Source organism: Dermacentor albipictus, chromosome 9 (assembly GCF_038994185.2).
Source record: "Dermacentor albipictus isolate Rhodes 1998 colony chromosome 9, USDA_Dalb.pri_finalv2, whole genome shotgun sequence".
Classification (NCBI taxonomy): Eukaryota; Metazoa; Arthropoda; class Arachnida; order Ixodida; family Ixodidae; genus Dermacentor; species Dermacentor albipictus.
Window position 1 is genome coordinate 30,249,377 of NC_091829.1, and position 18,254 is coordinate 30,267,630.

General features: G+C 45.4%; 1 protein-coding gene across 7 annotated transcripts in view; it reads left to right on the top strand.

The window, feature by feature from the left end:
* Nucleotides 1-18,254, top strand: part of LOC135917971 (uncharacterized) — a 67,779-nt gene that overhangs the window by 20,915 nt on the left and 28,610 nt on the right. For 3 of the 7 annotated variants that reach the window (XM_070526242.1, XM_065451616.2, XM_070526243.1), the window contains exons 7-8: nucleotides 3,907-3,981; nucleotides 17,735-17,857. In XM_070526242.1, coding sequence (XP_070382343.1) covers nucleotides 3,907-3,981; nucleotides 17,735-17,857 — 198 coding nt within the window. Of the gene's footprint in view, nucleotides 1-1,553; nucleotides 1,866-3,906; nucleotides 3,982-8,546; nucleotides 9,248-12,925; nucleotides 13,245-13,304; nucleotides 13,439-17,734; nucleotides 17,858-18,254 lie in introns of those variants that run through there. The other 4 variants (XR_010569482.2, XR_010569485.2, XM_065451619.1 and 1 more) reach the window with 3 other exon arrangements.

Here is an 18,254-nt window from a genome sequence, read left to right on the forward strand (position 1 = left end):
CGGAGTTACCACCGACTTCCATTGCACACTCCTTAATGATGCCCACAAGATTGTCGTTCATTGCTTCAACACTATGGTCCTCTTCTTGAGTTAAAGCCGAATACCTGTTCTGTAGCTTGATCTGGAATTCCTCTATTTTCCCTCTTACCGCTAACTCATTGATCGGCTTCTTATGTACCAGTTTCTTCCGTTCCCTTCTCAGGTCTAGGCTAATTAGAGTTCTTACCATCCTGTGGTCACTGCAGCGCACCTTGCCGAGCACGTCCACATCTTGTACGATGCCAGGGTTAGCGCAGAGTATGAAGTCTATTTCATTTCTAGTCTCGCCGTTCGGGCTCCTCCACGTCCACTTTCGGCTACCCCGCTTGAGGAAGATGGTATTCATTATCCTCATATTATTCTGCTCCGCAAACTCTACCAATAACTCTCCCCTGATATTCCTAGTGCCTATGCCATATTCATTCCCCCACGGCCTTGTCTCCAGCCTGCTTCTTGCCTACCTTGGCATTACCTTGGCATTCTGGTATAGTAGTCACTAATTTAGATCTGCAGCAAAAGGTAACACCATACGGTTTTCCAGGCTTCTCCTTGATTGGCGGTGAGGCAAGCCTGTTCTGCGCAAAGCTGCTATCCATGCTTGCCATCGGCCGTTATACTCAATGAAGCGGCACATTTTCGAACGAGAAAAGAAGTAAGAGTACATGAATGTGGTCAATTGAGACCCAGAGTCGTTTTCACTTTACGACTCGAAAGTCGTTTAGCCCACCAACTCAATACTGGTAGTATTCTAAACGTTAACGGCACAACGTAAAGCCTTAACACGACAATAATACAGTTGCACTCTTGCGTGTTACAATCGCATCTTTAGTACTGCGGTTAGCATTCCTTAAATTCAACCAGTTTGTGGCATGTTTGTCTGTATGTCGGTTTGTTTATCCGTATCTAACCGGTCGCACGCCAACATGGTTTGCGGGGTAGTCCATAGTCTAACAGGCAGAACGTCGGACACGTGTGCTGAAGGATCAACTTGGGTCACTGGCAATGTGACGGTATGTGCCGCACCTCAATGAAATCCTTTCGTGCCATTCTCGGTCACTGTGTATGAGCCGGTCATCAGTGAAGCTCTTTTACGCCAACTTTGGTCATCGGTTAGGTGCCATTAACCGCAGAAGTGGATTAGTGACTTTGGCCTTGAGCTGCGAAGCCCGGAGATGCGGGATGAAATATCGACAGCGGCGGCCACATTTTTATGGGGCCGAAATGAAAAAAAAAAAGAAAACCGCCCGTTTATCGTGAACTGGGTGCATACTGAAGAACCCCAGGTGGTCATAGTTACTCCGGAGTCGCTCACTATGGCGTGCCTCATACTCATATCGTTGTTCTGGCACGTAAAAGCCTAGGATTTAATTTGTTTCATGAGCCGTTGCGTACGTACAGCCCTTAAGTCAATATTCTTGAAGCCAACTTGCGTAACTGGTCATGCGCCACTAGGTGGGCGTCGCATTTGAATTAAGATCTTTCACGCGATCATGGGTCATTCGGCTCTTCTATAGCGGCTCCCTGTCTTGCTGCCTGCACTGCGGACCTGGTGGCCAGGCCTTCGAGCACGATGGTGTCTGGCAGCCTGCCCTGCTAACCTGGTGGCCAGCTGTTTGAGCAGCTTGTTGTCTTGAACCCCACCCTGTGGATCTACTGACCAGCTGATCCAACGACATGGTACCTCGGTGTCCGCCCTGCTGACCTGGTTTCCAGCTATTCTAGCTGATTGATGTCTTGCTACGCACCCTGCAGTCTTGGTGCTCAGCTGTTCTCGTCTCCTCCTAGGCTGCTGATCGCAAGAACACGCGTTCGTTAAGGAATCACAGGTGGCGAAATTTATTTTCTATCCCAATTGCTTTATCAAAAATATATTTCTACGAGTTGTTTAACATACGCAAAATCAGCGTCTGTGTTAACCTCGTTCTCTTCGCGCTGATTGATTTCTGCCATTACTCTGTATTTAAAGATTGTCTTCACTGTAATAACGAGTGATGTAACCTGAATCGATATCGTGGGTTGCTTTCCCGTTGGCTGTCATTTCGGTATTAGCGGTGCATGTGGTGGCGCGGAAAGTGTGGTCACCCGCTTTCGTTAATAGTTTTAGCCTCTAAGGTACGAAAGCAACTCGCGCCGCTTTGTTGAAGTCACCAAGAAATATCTGGATCGATGCTGGCTGCTCGTTTATTTATGTAGGGCATGCGCGTGGATTTTGGTTCAAACAACGCGGGGACGGACAGCCGGGCCAAGTTGCGCTTGCTAGCAGTGTTTCGAAATAATTGCGCTCGCTGCATCAGCTTTTGGTTTAGCAGCCACACAGAGTGCGATCCACTTCCTTTCGCTGTAACCGCCATCTCTATCGTGCGCGTAAAGTTGGCGTATCTGTGCTTAGACAAATGTAATGCAGCCGCTTGTTCGGTGGAGCACGTTCTCGAATTTGATGTCGTGTAGTTGAAAGAAATAGCCTGTTCGTTCCTAATTCCGAAACGCAATGCAAAACTTGCTTATAGAGTATCCAATAAATACCGGAAGCAGGTTTGCATTTGCTGACGTTTCACATTGCTTCTGATCGTTTCTATCGTGGAAGCATCAGTGGAAATAACTGCAACGCCAATGCATTTCGTCGGACATTTCGGAAATTAATATCTCGGAACTCACGCTGTCTAGATAATTAGTTCGAAGTGGATACGTCGTGCGAACTCAGCGGCTATAATTTGTGGGTTGAAATATGTAGGATAAAGTAAATAATGAAAGAATTAATTAGCTTAATTACATTAATTATTCAATTGAACGTTTGGATTTTTCGTAGAACTGATGGCCGGCTCATACAGCAATATAGATGAAGGGTTAGAATTGGGGTGCTATAAGCCATAGGCAACCTTTCGGACGCCTAAAGTTCCAGTGTGGACAACAAGTCGTAAAAGACTGCTTTTGCAGAAACGTCCTAGAGCTTATTCTTTTTTTCTCAAGAGTAACCAGCCGGCAAGTGCACCCACTGAGACGACGCGAAAGTCGCACCTCGGAGATGCGTCTTTGTTCTTCGAGCAGGCCTCTTAAAACGCGGAATTTAGTTGAATAGGGGCTTAACCTCACTAGATTTATCCAACCAATCTAACGCCTAGTAAGGTTGGTGTAATTGGTGGGCGGTCCTAAATACGTATACAGACCCATTCATTCATAGCGCGCGCAGACTGCTCGGGCAAAACGAACACTCCGATCAAGCGTCGTCGCTCGGGAAGAGCAACGGGCGCAGTCTTACTCATCTGCGTGGCCGCTCTTGAACAAAGTTCACAATATCAAAACCAGCAAGAACCCCAGGCGTTTGCGCAAGAGCAGGTTTCGTGAATTCATTAGGTTTTGGGTATCTTAATTGAAGGCGTTGGTATGTATTGCACTATATACTCGAAGTGCGTACTGATGTAATCAAATAAGGTCTATATCTTTAGTTCTGCTTGAAATCGCAAGGTAGCGCGCACGCTAAAGAATCACGAGGCGACAAAATATTGTTTCCCTCACTCCATCTTTCTATCGCAGTTTCTTTATCAAAACGGCAAGTTGGGCGACTTGGTAGGGTACCGTCGTTCAAATCAGCGTCTTCTTCGTTTTTCATATATTGGCGTTGCTGGATTTTGGCGATTTCTTTGCACTGGGACTTCTACGCAATGGCAGGCGGTGTAGCCAGCATTGATATCGCGGCTTGATTTGACCTTGGCTGCCATTTTGACCTTCGTCGGTGCGTGTGGGGGCGTGCACGAGTGCTCACCTGACTTCGTGAACGCATTTAGCTTCTGCCGTGTGGCCGCAACTCACGATGCTTTTTCGTAAGGACCACAGAGTGATCGAAACAATGCTCGCTGCTCATTCTTGTAGGAGAGTCCCGTGGCTCGTGGTTCGAACAACGCGGGGACGGACAGCCGGGCCAAGCTACGTTTCCCAGCAGACGAGGTGAGACCAACTCTTGCAACTGTTTCGAATTAACTGCGCACAATCAACATATCGCGTAGCACCTATGCCAAGTGCCTTCCGCTCATTGTGCTGTAGGCTTATCGACCATTAGGCGAAATTGGTACAGCTGCCAGTCCAGTGCAGCGTTCCGCCGAATTTCGGCGGAACGCTGCATTTATCAACAATCTGCAATCGAAGTTCGGTAGTTACGCCCACCGAACTCTGTGTAGCATCCGCGCGATATCTACCTTCGGCTAATTATTCTCTGTAAATAGTTTTCTTTCCTCTGCCCGCGAAGTCGGCGTATCGACTGTTAGACAAAAGCACTAAGCAGCCACTTCAGTGCAGCACGCCACTGATTTTGATGTCAGTGCGATGAAAATATAACTTGTTCGTTCTTTATTCCGAAACGCAATTTAGAACTGCTTGAAACTTCGTTCAAGGACTATTGGAGGCAGCCTTACTTTTTCCGAAGTTTCGCCGTTCCTTTTTTTTTTATCGTGGCACCATTGGTGGAAAAATATTGCGAATCAGGGATGCGCTAAGAAAAAAAAAGTTATGCAGAAGAAACAATTATATGTAGATCCAGCGCTTATGTCGAAAATTCTTTGTAGTGTATCTTTAGGTAAACGTACAAATAGGCAGTCAGTTATTTTGCCCTGAAATATAAAGCTTCGACTATGCAACGACTTGGATCCTATGCGACGAGTAATTTCGTGAATGTTTATGCAAAGCAAATTTCAGAACCTTCACCTCATATAATTTCTGTATTTGTTCGCCACACTATTTAGATGCTACTCCGAAATGCAAGCACCAGATCACGGACATGCACAGTGTGAGACGTCTTCGTAGTGATGAAAGTGCAGGGTAGCAAACCGGAATCTTCTGCGGTTAACGTCCTGCCTTCCCCACCCCGGTTATCTCTCTCTCACTCTCTTCGTAGTGACGTCACGAGGACGAAGGCGACGTGTGACGCTTGTCGAGGGACGAATGCTGATGACAGCTGCGTGCACAGAGAGGCAGAACACATTTGTAGTCACGTGAAATCTGGGCACAGTTGGGGGCACCTGTAATCTGGAGAAGGTGCAGTTCGGCAGTCAGCTTTGCGTGGATAGCCGCAGAGGGCCACGTAACTTCGGCTATTGCAGCTACGTGCCTTGGTGCTTGTCCCACGGTATCCAAAGAGCGATCTTATCATTATGGGGAAGGAGAGTTCCTTCGGCGTTTGCCGATGCACAAAAATTAGTAATGAACACCTGAGATTGCGTTGCCCATGCGGCGTTATTAGTGAAGCCAGTGTATGGTATAACATGTTTGCGTCTGCGCCTGTTTCCTTTGTGGGCAACCCTTGAAACTTTTCTGTTGTGTGCATATGTACCTTCTCTATCAAGGTATTTTTCTGTTTGTGGCTTTCGGGAACTCTTCTCTCGTGACGTCACTTTCTAGAATTGCGGGCCGCAGGTAATTGTGTTACATTTAATTATAAATAATAATAATAATAATAGTAATAATAGTCAGCGATAGCGATCAGTGGCGTAGCCAGAAATTTCGTTCGTGGGGGGCTCACTTTGCCGCTCGGCCTCCTCCTTACAGAATTAGTCGAGGGATATATATATATATATATATATATATATATATATATATATATATATATATATATATATATATATATATATATATATATATATATATATATATATCATTTAAGAACCTTGTTTACATTTTCGTACATATGCAACGACCACGGGTAAATCTCAATGCCGCTGTCCTTTGTTAGAATGTATTGCGCAGGAGCAGCTGTCACCACTCGTGTATTGCGAGCAATTGCTCCGAAATTATAGTCGCAACAGAGAGAACATGTAAAAAAGCAGGAGTTCTGCAAAATATACGAGGGCGAGTCAAATGAAAGTGAGCCAATGCGAATATATGATAAACGGGGTACTTTATTTAAATGTAGTCGCCATGAGTATTTAGACACTTGTCCTACTAACGAGTCGCGTAATTCCCGTCTCATAAAACTCCTTGGGTTGCTGCCTCAAAAATCTGCAAATGACTACACGTCATCTTTTGACACGAATCTGCTTCCCTTGAGCAGTTTTTTCAAATTTTACCAAATGTGGAAGACGCAAGAAAACAGGTCTGGGCTGCATGAGGAATGTTGCAACGTTTCCCACTTGAACTTTGCCAGTTTCGTATTAACTACATCAGCGACGTAGGAACGGGCAATGTTGTGAAGCAACATGTTCCCAATGCTCAATTTTCCACGTCGTTTGTTCTTGATTGCGACACGCAGCCGATCCGACCTTTCACAATATCTGAAACGATTTAGAGTCTCTCCAGGTTTAGAAAATGCGATCAATAATGGCCCCTAACGATCTAAAAAGAAGTCAACACTTTTCCGGCAGAAATGACGGCCTTAGTTTTCCTTGGGAGTGGTGAATTCAAATGCTTGCACTGTAAGCTTTGCCGTAGTGTTTCAGGCTAGTATAGTAGCGGCACCATGAGTCATCCTCGGTCGCAATTGCAGACAAAATGTCGTCACCCTCATCTGGGGTTCTTTGACGTGCACCTAAATCTAAGTATGCGGGTGTTTTCGCATTTCGCCTCCATCGAAATGCAGCCGCCGTGACCGGGATTCGATCCCACGACCTCGTGCTCAACAGCCCAACACCATAGCCACTGAGCAACCACGGCCTTTTCAATTGTGTTGGGGATGATTGCACGGTGGCTTTGGCCCGGCCATGGATCGTCTTTGTAACTTTCATGTCCTTCTTTGAACAGTTCGCTACACTGCTTCACAGTGGCCAATGAAACGCAATGTTCAACGCATACGGCAGCCATATGGCGAATAATTTCTTTTGGGGAAACATCTTCATGTGTCAAAAACCTCTCAACATCAAGCTGTTCAACTTTTGGAGTGTCCATTATGTCACGTAACCCTGTTCAACCCAGTGTATGAGAACATTAAAGAACATTTAACCTCACCTCTGCATGTCACTTGTAAATAAGATGTGTATGTCTACGCGCGTGCCTCGAAAATAATGAACCGAACCATTATTGCGCGGGGCGGGTTGTCTCACTTTCATTTGACTCGCCTTCGTACATTAGAAATGCGAAGATACAAAGGAATATACATATGTGAAGATACAGCGTGATACAGGGCAAAAATTGGCACTGGAAACAAAGTTCACTGCGCATATACAGAAACCCTCGCAACAAGATGTTTAAATATACGTATACACATAATATATATAAGTCTCCAATAAATCCACGTACCTAAGAAAAAGTCATTATATATAATGCGTCAAACAAGGCAAATAAACAGGTTGCGCAACCACAGATTCACAGATCACAGCACCCCCTCCCCCCCTCCCTTTACTCCCAAAATGTATCGCGTGCGACAGAAGGCGGCGCGCTTCCTCCCCGCTTTTCTCCCTTGCGCACACAAGCGAACGCGTTGCAATCCGTCGAGTCCCCGCAATGCTGGCAGCGAGCGACTATGCATTGTTTCTTTTTCTCGTCTGCTAGCCAGAAAGCGTCCAAAACTCTGCCAGGTGAAAAGGCAGTCGGCCAGAAAAAAACGAACGCGCATCTAAGTGCGCCGCGCGGTTGTCGATGCAGCACGAGAAAAACACATGCCGCTCTGGCTGGATTGGCAGCCCGCGGGTTGCGAGAACAAAATAAAAAGATGAGAAAGAGGCTTAATGTATCCTCGCAAATAAAAGTCTAGGTAGAAAAATAAATAAGAACTTAGTTACAATGGTGGCTTTAGTGTCTTGACATGGATGCTTTGGCGCAGGTGAAAAAAAATTCATATTCTTTTCTTTGACCTGATGGCACAAATGAACCACCACAACGCTTTGTCTCATCGGACCTCGCTGCGTGCTTTGTCAACTTGTGTGATAGTATGTTGATTTGGCTTGCCTCGTTGTATGGCCCGATGTACGACTTTAGAAAGGTCGATGCACCTTTGGCGTCAAATGTTTACAACAGCATTAAACCCACAAAATTCCGGAATCGAAAATCTAAAGCACGACTTTGGAAATGTCAATGCACCTTTCGCATCAAAATGTTATGAGAACTTTATACCCACAAAGTTTCAGAATTGAAATCCAAGCGCTCGGTAGATTCCGCGGCCTCCACGAGATGCCGAGACGAGCCCGCTCGCCATCAAAACGCCCTTGAAATTTTGTGCTCGGTGGGGCTCCTTGCGTTACGGTATGTGACTCCCGATGCATGGGCATTTCCAGGAAATCCAGCCCGATTTCGGTATGTTCGCGCCGAAATGTCTTTTCGAGCATGAATTCAGGACATTCTAGACAAAATCGAGCATGATTTCCGGCGCCGGGAGTTGTTTTGGTCGGCGGCGCATGACAGCAAGAAAAAATTTCGGGGGGGGGCTTAAGCCCCATAAGCCCCCCCCCCCCCCCTGGCTACGCCCCTGATAGCGATATGCTGTGCACGACAAGGACAACATTAGAACACATTGATGCGACGACGTTCAGTCGTTCATTAGTTCGTTCGTTCGTTCGTTCATTCATTGGTTCCTTTGTTCTCTCTTTCAGTGATTACTTAGTTCGCCTACTGGTTCGTTCGCTCCTTCGGGCTTTTGGCTTATATTTGAAATATTCTGCGGTAGTTTGGGCACAGCACTTGAGTAGTCACTCACTGTCGCCATACTCATCATCACATCGTCGCCATATCACGTCCCGAACCACTCTCAAGTTCCAGCAATCGCCACAGAAGGCAACAAAATATAATAATAATAAACCGCGGCACGTTTTACTACGAAGCGCGTAAGTGAAGTTACTGTACCTTATACGTATACGTTAATTCGTACATTTTCTGCTAGCGGCGCTCAACGCGGCTAAATATTTGATCTATGAATGTACATATAAAACTGACAACCACAGTTACATGCCACTTTTTACAAAATAAGGAGGCCATTCATTTTATTGGAGTTCTATTATTAAAGGGTTTGCTTTATTACTTGCATGTCAGTCAGGTCTCAATATCTTCATTCATGTAATCGTTGGTATCGATTGCAGTCCGGGCCGTTTACCGGTTCAAATTGTGCGGCGGTAACATTTGCGAACGGAGTGGTCGTTTCCTTTGAGCAGCATCACACAGGTTCGTTTTAAAGCAGTTTTATTTTGGCAATAATATCTCAGTCAGTTTATGCGTCCAACATTCGATAGCCACCACCAAGTGAAAGTGTTTAAAGACGGTGAATTTTATAAGCCGCGGCGTTTTACTAACACAACGGATGCACGACTTCGATAGTTATTGATCTGCCGCGTTTGGCCGCCCAATGACGTGTTGCTTGAAAAACGAATATGCGGTAGTTAGAGCGAAAATTCATCGCTGGAACCGAGCACAGTCTGTTTGGAGACCACCCATTAAAGCGGAATAACCTTGCAGCATTTGGCCGCATGCACCGGTGAGTGAAAACGCATTGCTTCGTTTTCAATTTTGAATTTCTTTTCGTGCGAGGTGGATAAAACAGATTCTTGTAGTCATCTCTTAAAAGCGGGAAATAATAATTTTATAATTGTTGCTATTCAAAGGCGATTCAAATTATGCTTCTGTCATTTTGCCACATGCCTAAATTTACTAACATGGAGTACAGCATAAATAAGAGTTTTGGCTGTTTGCATTAGTGTTACACCGCGATAAATTCACTGCGCATTAGTGGCAAATCTACTTCCAGTGACAGAGTTAGATAATTTCATTTGAGACGCAACAAAATATTGCTAGTATCTCGCAGGAACAATAGTCGAGGCTTCACCAAGAACAGGCGACGCAATTATTATTTGTTTTGAAAACATACATACATTTCTCAGGAAAGGGAAAGCGAGGAACAGGCTGGCAACTGCCACTGGAAGGGGCATAACGCCTGCCCACTCTTTAAAAAAAGGGGGTGACAGGAACATAGAAATGGAATATAGGAAGGAGGGCAGGAAAGAGGAAGGAAAGAGCAAGAGGTCAAAAAACAGGCACACATAAAACTGTGTTGTGTGTGGGTGTGTGTGCTCTTCTGCCATGGAGCGCTTGTGCATTGGCCCTAGACATGAATTGCAATCTCATCCACACTTCGACCATAGTAATTGACGCTTTTTCTTTCGACTCCAGCCTACAAGACGCTGCTCATATTTCTTTTCGCCTGTTTGAACTTAATTTTATCTGGACGTACAAGTTAATAGTGAATGCATCACCACGGGAAGTAACAAGGACCACAATTTTCTCAAGGTATGTTTCTGAACACTTCACCTAGAACTGTGATTTGTTCGTTTATAGGACAAACATTTGTTTCACCGTTTTTTGCTTACATGTTTGTTATGACTTCATCATGTCTCTTTTCAGGAGGGCTGACAAAAGAGATGATTGATACACAAGCTGCCTACGTCAAATCATAAGAAGCTCAACGGTCACCATAATGACAGCAGATCCCCTTGAACTATGTTGTTGGACGATGTGCCTCGCCATGAAATGTTTGCAAGTTTACCACACAGAGGGGTGTGAGCCCTGTCAGGAAAGCAGCAGTCTAGAGTTTTGTATCGTACCAGGCGGGAATGCTAAAATTTGACATACAAGCTTGCTTGCTTTTAATGTTGTTTTATGACACATGGAGAAGGAATTAACACGTTGAGTCGCAACTTTTCTTTTCCCACTCATCAGAACCATGACAACCAGAACAGAACAAAATATCATGATCGTATTTGCTATTGCACAAACTCTTTCATCTGCTCTTTGCAAATCAGCTTGGCAGGTAATACCGCTAACTATACATGCTTCAGAAAATTTTAAGCTGCACGAGGAAGACAGGACGTGAACAGAAATGTAGACGCATACACAGTTTAAAATTCGCGCAGTTTAATTGTGTTCTGCATCTATGAACCATCCAGCCCAACAACATGCCTTACTTCAGTATCACATGCTCCCTTACAACGATAATTTGTTACATGAGAATGCAAGTAAATTTAAAACGGTGAGAAGCGCTCATTGCAATTTCGATGAAATCACACTTCACGGTGACTGAATCTTTGGTAGTGACTCTTGCATGGTTCATGAGCAGTTAGCTTGAAATAAGTAACTAGGCTAGCTATGCACAGTAAGATAGGAGATGCTAAAAAAGGCAAGCTCACACAACCGATCTACTTCACATTTAAAGAACATGACAAATCACTATACATAATTTTTCCTTCTTTTCAAACAGCAGATGATGAACCGGAGCACAGTATGTTCGCAGAAAGTTCTTGAAATATACTCGAAGAATAGCAAGTTTCGCTTAACATTTAGCCAATCAACAGAGGACGAGTAAGGGAAGTTTCAGTGTGGGAACTTGCCTTTGTCATACAGTCGAGAGTATGATGGAAGCCCGTCTGGCCAGGATGACGCATACTTAAAAGGAAAAAGTCCGGACACTGACCAAAATGGCTTAAAATAATGTTTACGTGTTCGATTGTGATGATCTTGAACAATGCTCCCGCGGGTGAGCCGAAATGTAAATACATATTTTAGACCATTTTAATCGGTGTCCGGGCCTCTTCCTTTTAAGTTTGCCATGGCCATCGCAAATATCTTTGCTTGTTGAAACGTGGCTCCAGGCTGAGGCTTCCCTTGCTCACCTCGGTTATTCAGTTGAAGTTTTCATCTCCTTGCAGCCTCTTTGCCATGTTTGAATATATAAACCGAGATTTTCGTTTTACAACATGAAACCGCAAATTGCATGTTCGAAGCATCTGCGATCATTAATTGGGCTTGATTATGTGTTTATTTAGTCTTCTTGTTCATACTTTTTGCAGGGCACTGTTGTCTACATAAGGTTCGTTGCGAGTACTCAACTTGTATCAAAGCCTTTACTGCCGCACCTCAACACTAAATGTGCCGCTGAAATAGCAAGATCGCACGATATGTGCTAGAAAATTTAGCATAACTTTTTTGTCATTTTCCTGCACTGCGTGCCTCTCGCCAATGTATTATGTAAAGAATGGGACAAAATTGCAGCGCGAGCGGGGTAACTTTTCTTTTTTTTTATTCTAGCTGAAATCATCGAACGCAGATTATACACGTGTAGTGTGAAACATCTCAAGGAGCACAGCACGTAACTACAGTGCAAGGATAGCCCGGCATAAATATCGTTGTGTGAAGCTTCGTTCCACCTGCTTTAAGCGGCACGCCTGACACGATGGGGGAAAATTCGCTCGATTTCAGCTTTCATTTCCATTAAATGAATGGCTGTGTTTCTACATGTTGGAAACACAGTGAATGACAGCATGAAGCCTACCCGACCTGCGCGAAAATCGTGAGCATGTACTGCTTCACTCATCATTGATAATAAACGATGTAAGCTTACTTGGTTGGTCTTTTTCTATTTATTTATTTTTGGCAGATGGAGACCTCTCGGTCACTTGGCAACATAATAAGGCTATCTGTAGCCGTATTAAAGTACCATAAACACGAATGCCGCTCCGACAGCGGTAACAAAACGCGCAAATTCAGTGAGCGGGCAGTGCGACTAGCCGATACCGCAGCGGCCATAGTGCTCACTACATAAATGGCACACTGGAAACAATCTTTTGAAATTACCTGCGAAGAAAACAAACAAGTTGCACGCAGCAAGCTTTGCTACGAAACTATGCATGCCGTAGTCGGAGTTTCGTCTAATTTATTTAGACACCTAAAAAGAAAGCGCGACCGTGAATACGGGCAACAAGAGAAAGGGCTGGCAAGCCAGCCGAAGGTAACGTCGGCCTTCACCGCTGGGTGCCGCTCTGTGCCTGTTCAGCGAAAGGCTGCTCTTGACGACGCCACACTCAACATGATTTGCACTGACACAGTGCCCCTTCGTGTTGTCGAGAGGGAGGGATTCAAACAATTCGTAACGGTAAGTTTGACATTACAAGCCGCCTTTCGTCAAAGTGACTAGTTTGTATTCTTTCAGATTCAGGTCGCCGTCCCGGGTCTACAAGTTGTCATCGTGGTATGACATCAGAGAGGAGTTCTTGCAAGGGAATGCGTCAGCGCTGCAGTCCAAAATATCATCGTCTTTGGCGGGAGCGCAGTACACCTGTATCACACTAGACGTGCACACGTCGCGGTCTACTGAAAGCTTTCTGGCTGTCGAAGCAGCATTCGCGGACAGCGACTTCACGGCTCACGCGCAACTCCTCAGTTTCACTCGCCTGAAGGGGAGCCACGCAGCTGCTCGGATCCGCTACGAGTATGACGCAGCATTGCTGCAGTGGAACATCGCTGACAAGGTGAAATATGTATTTTCGTAAAATTTCGCCTCCGTTAACTCTTTCTATTTTATTTTCCAGGTCTTTCGCTCGGTGACAGATAACGCTTCATCAATGATAAAGGCATTTGCATTTACCGGGTGGGAGACTGAAGAGGACGACGCGACGAGGTGGAACTCGCCGCTGCAAATGTTAAGAAAGCTCGTTGACACTCTTCCGAGTCACCCAGGCCTGGCAGACACTCTGTACGCGTGCAAGAAGGTTAACCTGACGCTGGAGACAGTTGACAGCTTCTCTCCCCTGTGCAGTAGGCCACGGAGGTGCTGCAGAAAAGGCACGAGACAGCCGGGCTTTTGCTTCCTGCTTTGCGAAATATCGAAGTTTCCCTTGAGGAAATCTTAAGCAAGACACACTTCTCTGCAAAGAGGCGGCTAAGGGCCTACAGCGTAAGCCTGGAGAAGCGGTGAACAAGCACGTGGACTGACTGTTTCTTTTTTTTAATGGGTGCGTTTCAGCTGCAACAGCCGAGCAGATGTGTTCTGCTGTGCTGGAGAGGGGGCCTCTTTTGTTAGGGTAGGAGAGCGCCAGCACCATCGCGAATGCTCAACTCTGAAGCAGGGCCAAGCAGACTGCTTAAGAACGTCAGGCAAAATGAAGGAAGGAAGGAAAAAGTGGAGAATGAAAGGCAATACATCTACTTAGGGCAGGTAGTGACTGCGTATCCGGATCATGAGACAGAAATAATCATAAGAATAAGAATGGGCTGGGGTGCGTTTGGCAGGCATTCTCAGATCATGAACAGCAGGTTGCCATTATCCCTCAAAAGAAAAGTGTATAATAGCTGTGTCTTACCAGTACTCACCTACGGGGCAGAAACCTGGAGGCTTACGAAAAGGGTTCTACTCAAATTGAGGACGACGCAACGAGCTATGGAAAGAAGAATGATAGGTGTAACGTTAAGGGATAAGAAAAGAGCAGATTGGGTGAGGGAACAAACGCGAGTTAGTGACATCTTAGTTGAAATCAAGAAAAAGAAATGGGCATGGGCAGGACATGTAATGAGGAGGGAAGATAACCGATGGTCATTAAGGGTTACGGACTGGATTCCAAGGGAAGGGAAGCGTAGCAGGGGACGGCAGAAAGTTAGGTGGCCGGATGAGATTAAGAAATTTGCAGGGACGGCATGGCCACAATTAGTACATGACCGGGGTTGTTGGAGAAATATGGGAGAGGCCTTTGCCCTGCTGTGGGCGTAACCAGGCTGATGATGATGATGATGAAAGGCAGGGAGGTTAACCAGTTTAGCTCAACTGACAATGCGTGCGCTGTGATTTGTGCTCTCTCTCCTCCCCATCTTTCATGCTCCCCCCCCCCTCCATCTCGCTCCCATGTGTAGGCAAAATGAAAATGCCCACCAAGTCAATAAGCCTGAATCCATTGCCGGGGAAATTTTTCTTTAGCTCACAGAGGGAACTTGGGCAGACACGGTTAAGCCCCTGGCCTATTGGAAAGCGAACGATAGCCACTTTCCCTTGCTTTCCCGTCTCGCAAGGGCAGTTTTCAATGTGAATGCGACGTCAGCTGGCGTGCAACGCATTTTCTACGGCTTCCTTGATAATGACAGCGAAGCGAAATCGGCTGTAAAGCACCTCTTTCGAGCAGTTCACGTTGGATAAGCGCAAGATATACGCAGAAGGCAATTGTTTTATCTCACTTTTGATTTTGGAATTAACCGTTGAAGCAGCCGTCATTTAAGCTGCGGGTTTTCGAAACTAAACGGCGAAGTGCCTATTTAGCTCGTGACTTTTTGTTGCAAAATAAAGCTTCTTTTTTGCACCTTGCACTGCTTGGGACCTTTATTGCAGCATTTCGAAATCACGAGGGCACCTAGGCAAAAATAAGCGATGTCGTCATTTTAGTATTAACACATTTAAACTTAAACAATATTAAAAGCTCACAAGTCGTTAAAACATGCTGACCATGCAAATACCACAGTCGGTGGGAGAACTACCCCTATGGGAATTAGTAGGGTGGTTGTACTGAACTAGATATGTTGCCAAGGGTTACTATCCATCGATCTTGGCAACGTGTTTTGCGTATTTTTTGCAGTTTTTGACGCGTCCGACCACATCAGCTTTATCAACCGTTAGACGGCAACTCGATAAAACTGTTCACGCACGGCCATTCCCGAAGTGGAAATGGGCTAAGTTTTTTTTCATTCCGACAAATTTAAAGGAATAGAATTGCGGCAAGTTCTAATTCCCTGGAATGGAATGGGGCGCCCATTCCGCAACACTGTCGCTGTCTGATGTTTAGAATTTATTTACGTTTAAGTTTCGCTTCACATATATTCCAAAAAGTGCAACGGATCTGCAGTTTCTTTCGTCTGTCATGCGGACGACACTTCGGAGTGCGAATTTGGGCCGAGGGGTTCATTTAGGGTTGTACAACAGCGTGAAAATGCAGGAAACAGAATTCGACACCAAGCCATGGAATGACCTTTTGTACTTTCCACGTTTCGTCTGCCGTGTTTCGTTTATAAGCCAATGATATTTATTCTGCGCCGTTCAGAGAAACCCCATCGATTGCTAGTGAAAACAAGCGCTTAATTTCTGCTGTTCATCTTGCTACTCGAGAAACCACGTTATCCTAATGAATTATTTTCTCATTATTCTTACGATGAGCTTAGCCAAGCGATCGCAGTTGCGAAAATGGGACAGTCGAACGCGTAGAAATACGTCAGAGGAATAAAGCAGTAGTGAAATTATGCTTTTCACCTCTTGCGATATTTTAAAGCAGAAATTTTGTTGCATACATTTGAGCGGTTTAGACGATGCGTTACAGTTATCCTGATAGTCACGCAACACTGGGCAGTCCCCCTGCCCCGCGGGGAACCCTTGCTTACGTATAATGAAATCACGACACACTACTATCTGTCAAGATGGGTATTCCCCCTCCCGCACCCCGCCTTATGCAGGGCGCAGGCGGTTACCCTTCGACTTTTACAAGCCCGTGCGTACCCTAACCTCGCGGTTCTTCATGCCATATACCCTGAAAGATATCACAGTGCGGACTGCCCTGCCTGTGGACTAAGGGCAACATTGGACCATGTGTTGTGGGAGTGCGAAGCCATCGGCTCCTCCTTCAGCGAGGATAGGTGGGCTGCGCTCTTGGGCAGCCCCGAACTCAGTGACCAAACCCTGGCCGTCCAGAGTGCCCGCGATCGGGCCGTCAAGTTCGGCTTGGCGGTCCCTATGTGGGACTAGCCGGGTGGCGCGGGGTCTCCCCTGCGTCTTCTCTGGACCTAATAAAGTTATTTCACTCACTCACTCACTAGTTCTATATTGATCAAAGTGTTATCAATACGCCACCACTCAAAATTTCTTGGATAAGAACGTTACGACTTTGCTAGTTGGTTATATAATACAAATATTTTGACAGTGCGAAAAATGGGAAAATACAAGCGAAGTGCGGGAACGCAGCACAATTTTAAGACAAATACTTGTAGATGTATACAATATAGGCCTATGTCATCATTCTGGGATACCATAACTAGTTATGCAATAGAGCAACCTCCTCCACGCTCACGCACGGCAAAACCAACCGGTGTATCTCCTTTCTTCACGAGTATTTGTCGCTTGTGTTAGTTATCGTTCAAACTGACGCCGTCGTTTCGTCTGGTTACCCATTGCACTTCATAGCGTCAGTCGCCAAAGGTGACCTTAAAAAATGGAAGCAATAAATATAGGAAGCCAAACCGCAGGAAAAAATTTACATTCATCATCCTCATCACTGTCAACATCAGCGTACTTATGTTGTTCTACCAGCGATTTCCGATAACCGTTGTCTTGCGCAATATGATTGCATCGTATGTGTTCAAACTTACTTACAGCGCTAGTTCCATGCCATAAAATACATGCGGCGGTTGGGTTTGTAATGCGCTACTATCGTATCGGTTTGGTTATGCTGTCACGTCAGGAATCACGGTGTTATGACCCTGGTATAGAACGTACTATTTCACTGTTCCTACGTTTTGACTTTTCCCCTCTTATGAGACATAGTACTTATACTCGCCTTTTCCAGAGTTATTCATTTGTTCGGGGTTAGCGATCTATTCGTATGTTTCACTTGCGTTTTCCTGTGTTTCCTTCACTGTCCATCAGCACAATGTGTTGCCAGAAAACACGACGGCCCGTACATTTGCATTTAAGCTGGCGTTGTAGCACATGAGACTACGTAAGCTAATAACTATCGTCGAGGCGCGGACAGCCACTGGTTCGGGAGCAACAACTGGGGTGATCGCTTCTCGGGCGGTCACTTTCGGAGGCGATCAGGCCGCATCACTGCGAGTATGCGGTTGAAAGTGTGTCTGGATCTGCGCCAAGCTCTCAATCTAATGGTGCATAGAAGGTCAAGGTCCCGTGTCTTGAGCTCTTTCGCAATGCTTCTCACATAGTCATGCGGTGTCCTTTCTTCTTTTTTTCATCGGTGCCGAAAACGAACCGCACGAGGTCGACGTGGTCGTGCCCTGCAACGCATCCGTCGGACGACGACGATGCTGGCCTTTCGTGCGTCATCACCGGGCCATGCGTCAGTGCAAGACGGTGGTCTACTGTGCGAGTCAGACTGGCAAGGTGAGCGCTTCGAAGACGTGAATGTGGCGACGTAATCTTTCAATTGATTTTAGCTGTATGAATATGAAACAATTTCACACGCACTAAAATGAAGTATACCAGTGCTTCTTAAATTTCTAAGCAATAAAATGTTAGGAATACGCCAGAAATGTTTATTTCCTAATTGTTTTCTTTAAAATTATTAATAAATATGTTTAACCAGCGATGCCATGGCTATATTAAATGACTAATGATATCGCTATCAAAAATTACAAACTGGCTGAGCTTCAACTTGTCCAGTGAAGTAGCGCATGAAGGACATGGTACGAAAAAAAAAAATAGCAAATGTGTGCTGCCTGACTAGTGAAAGTTAATCGGAATATAGCGTGAAAGCATCCGCGTCGTTCACATCGTGCAC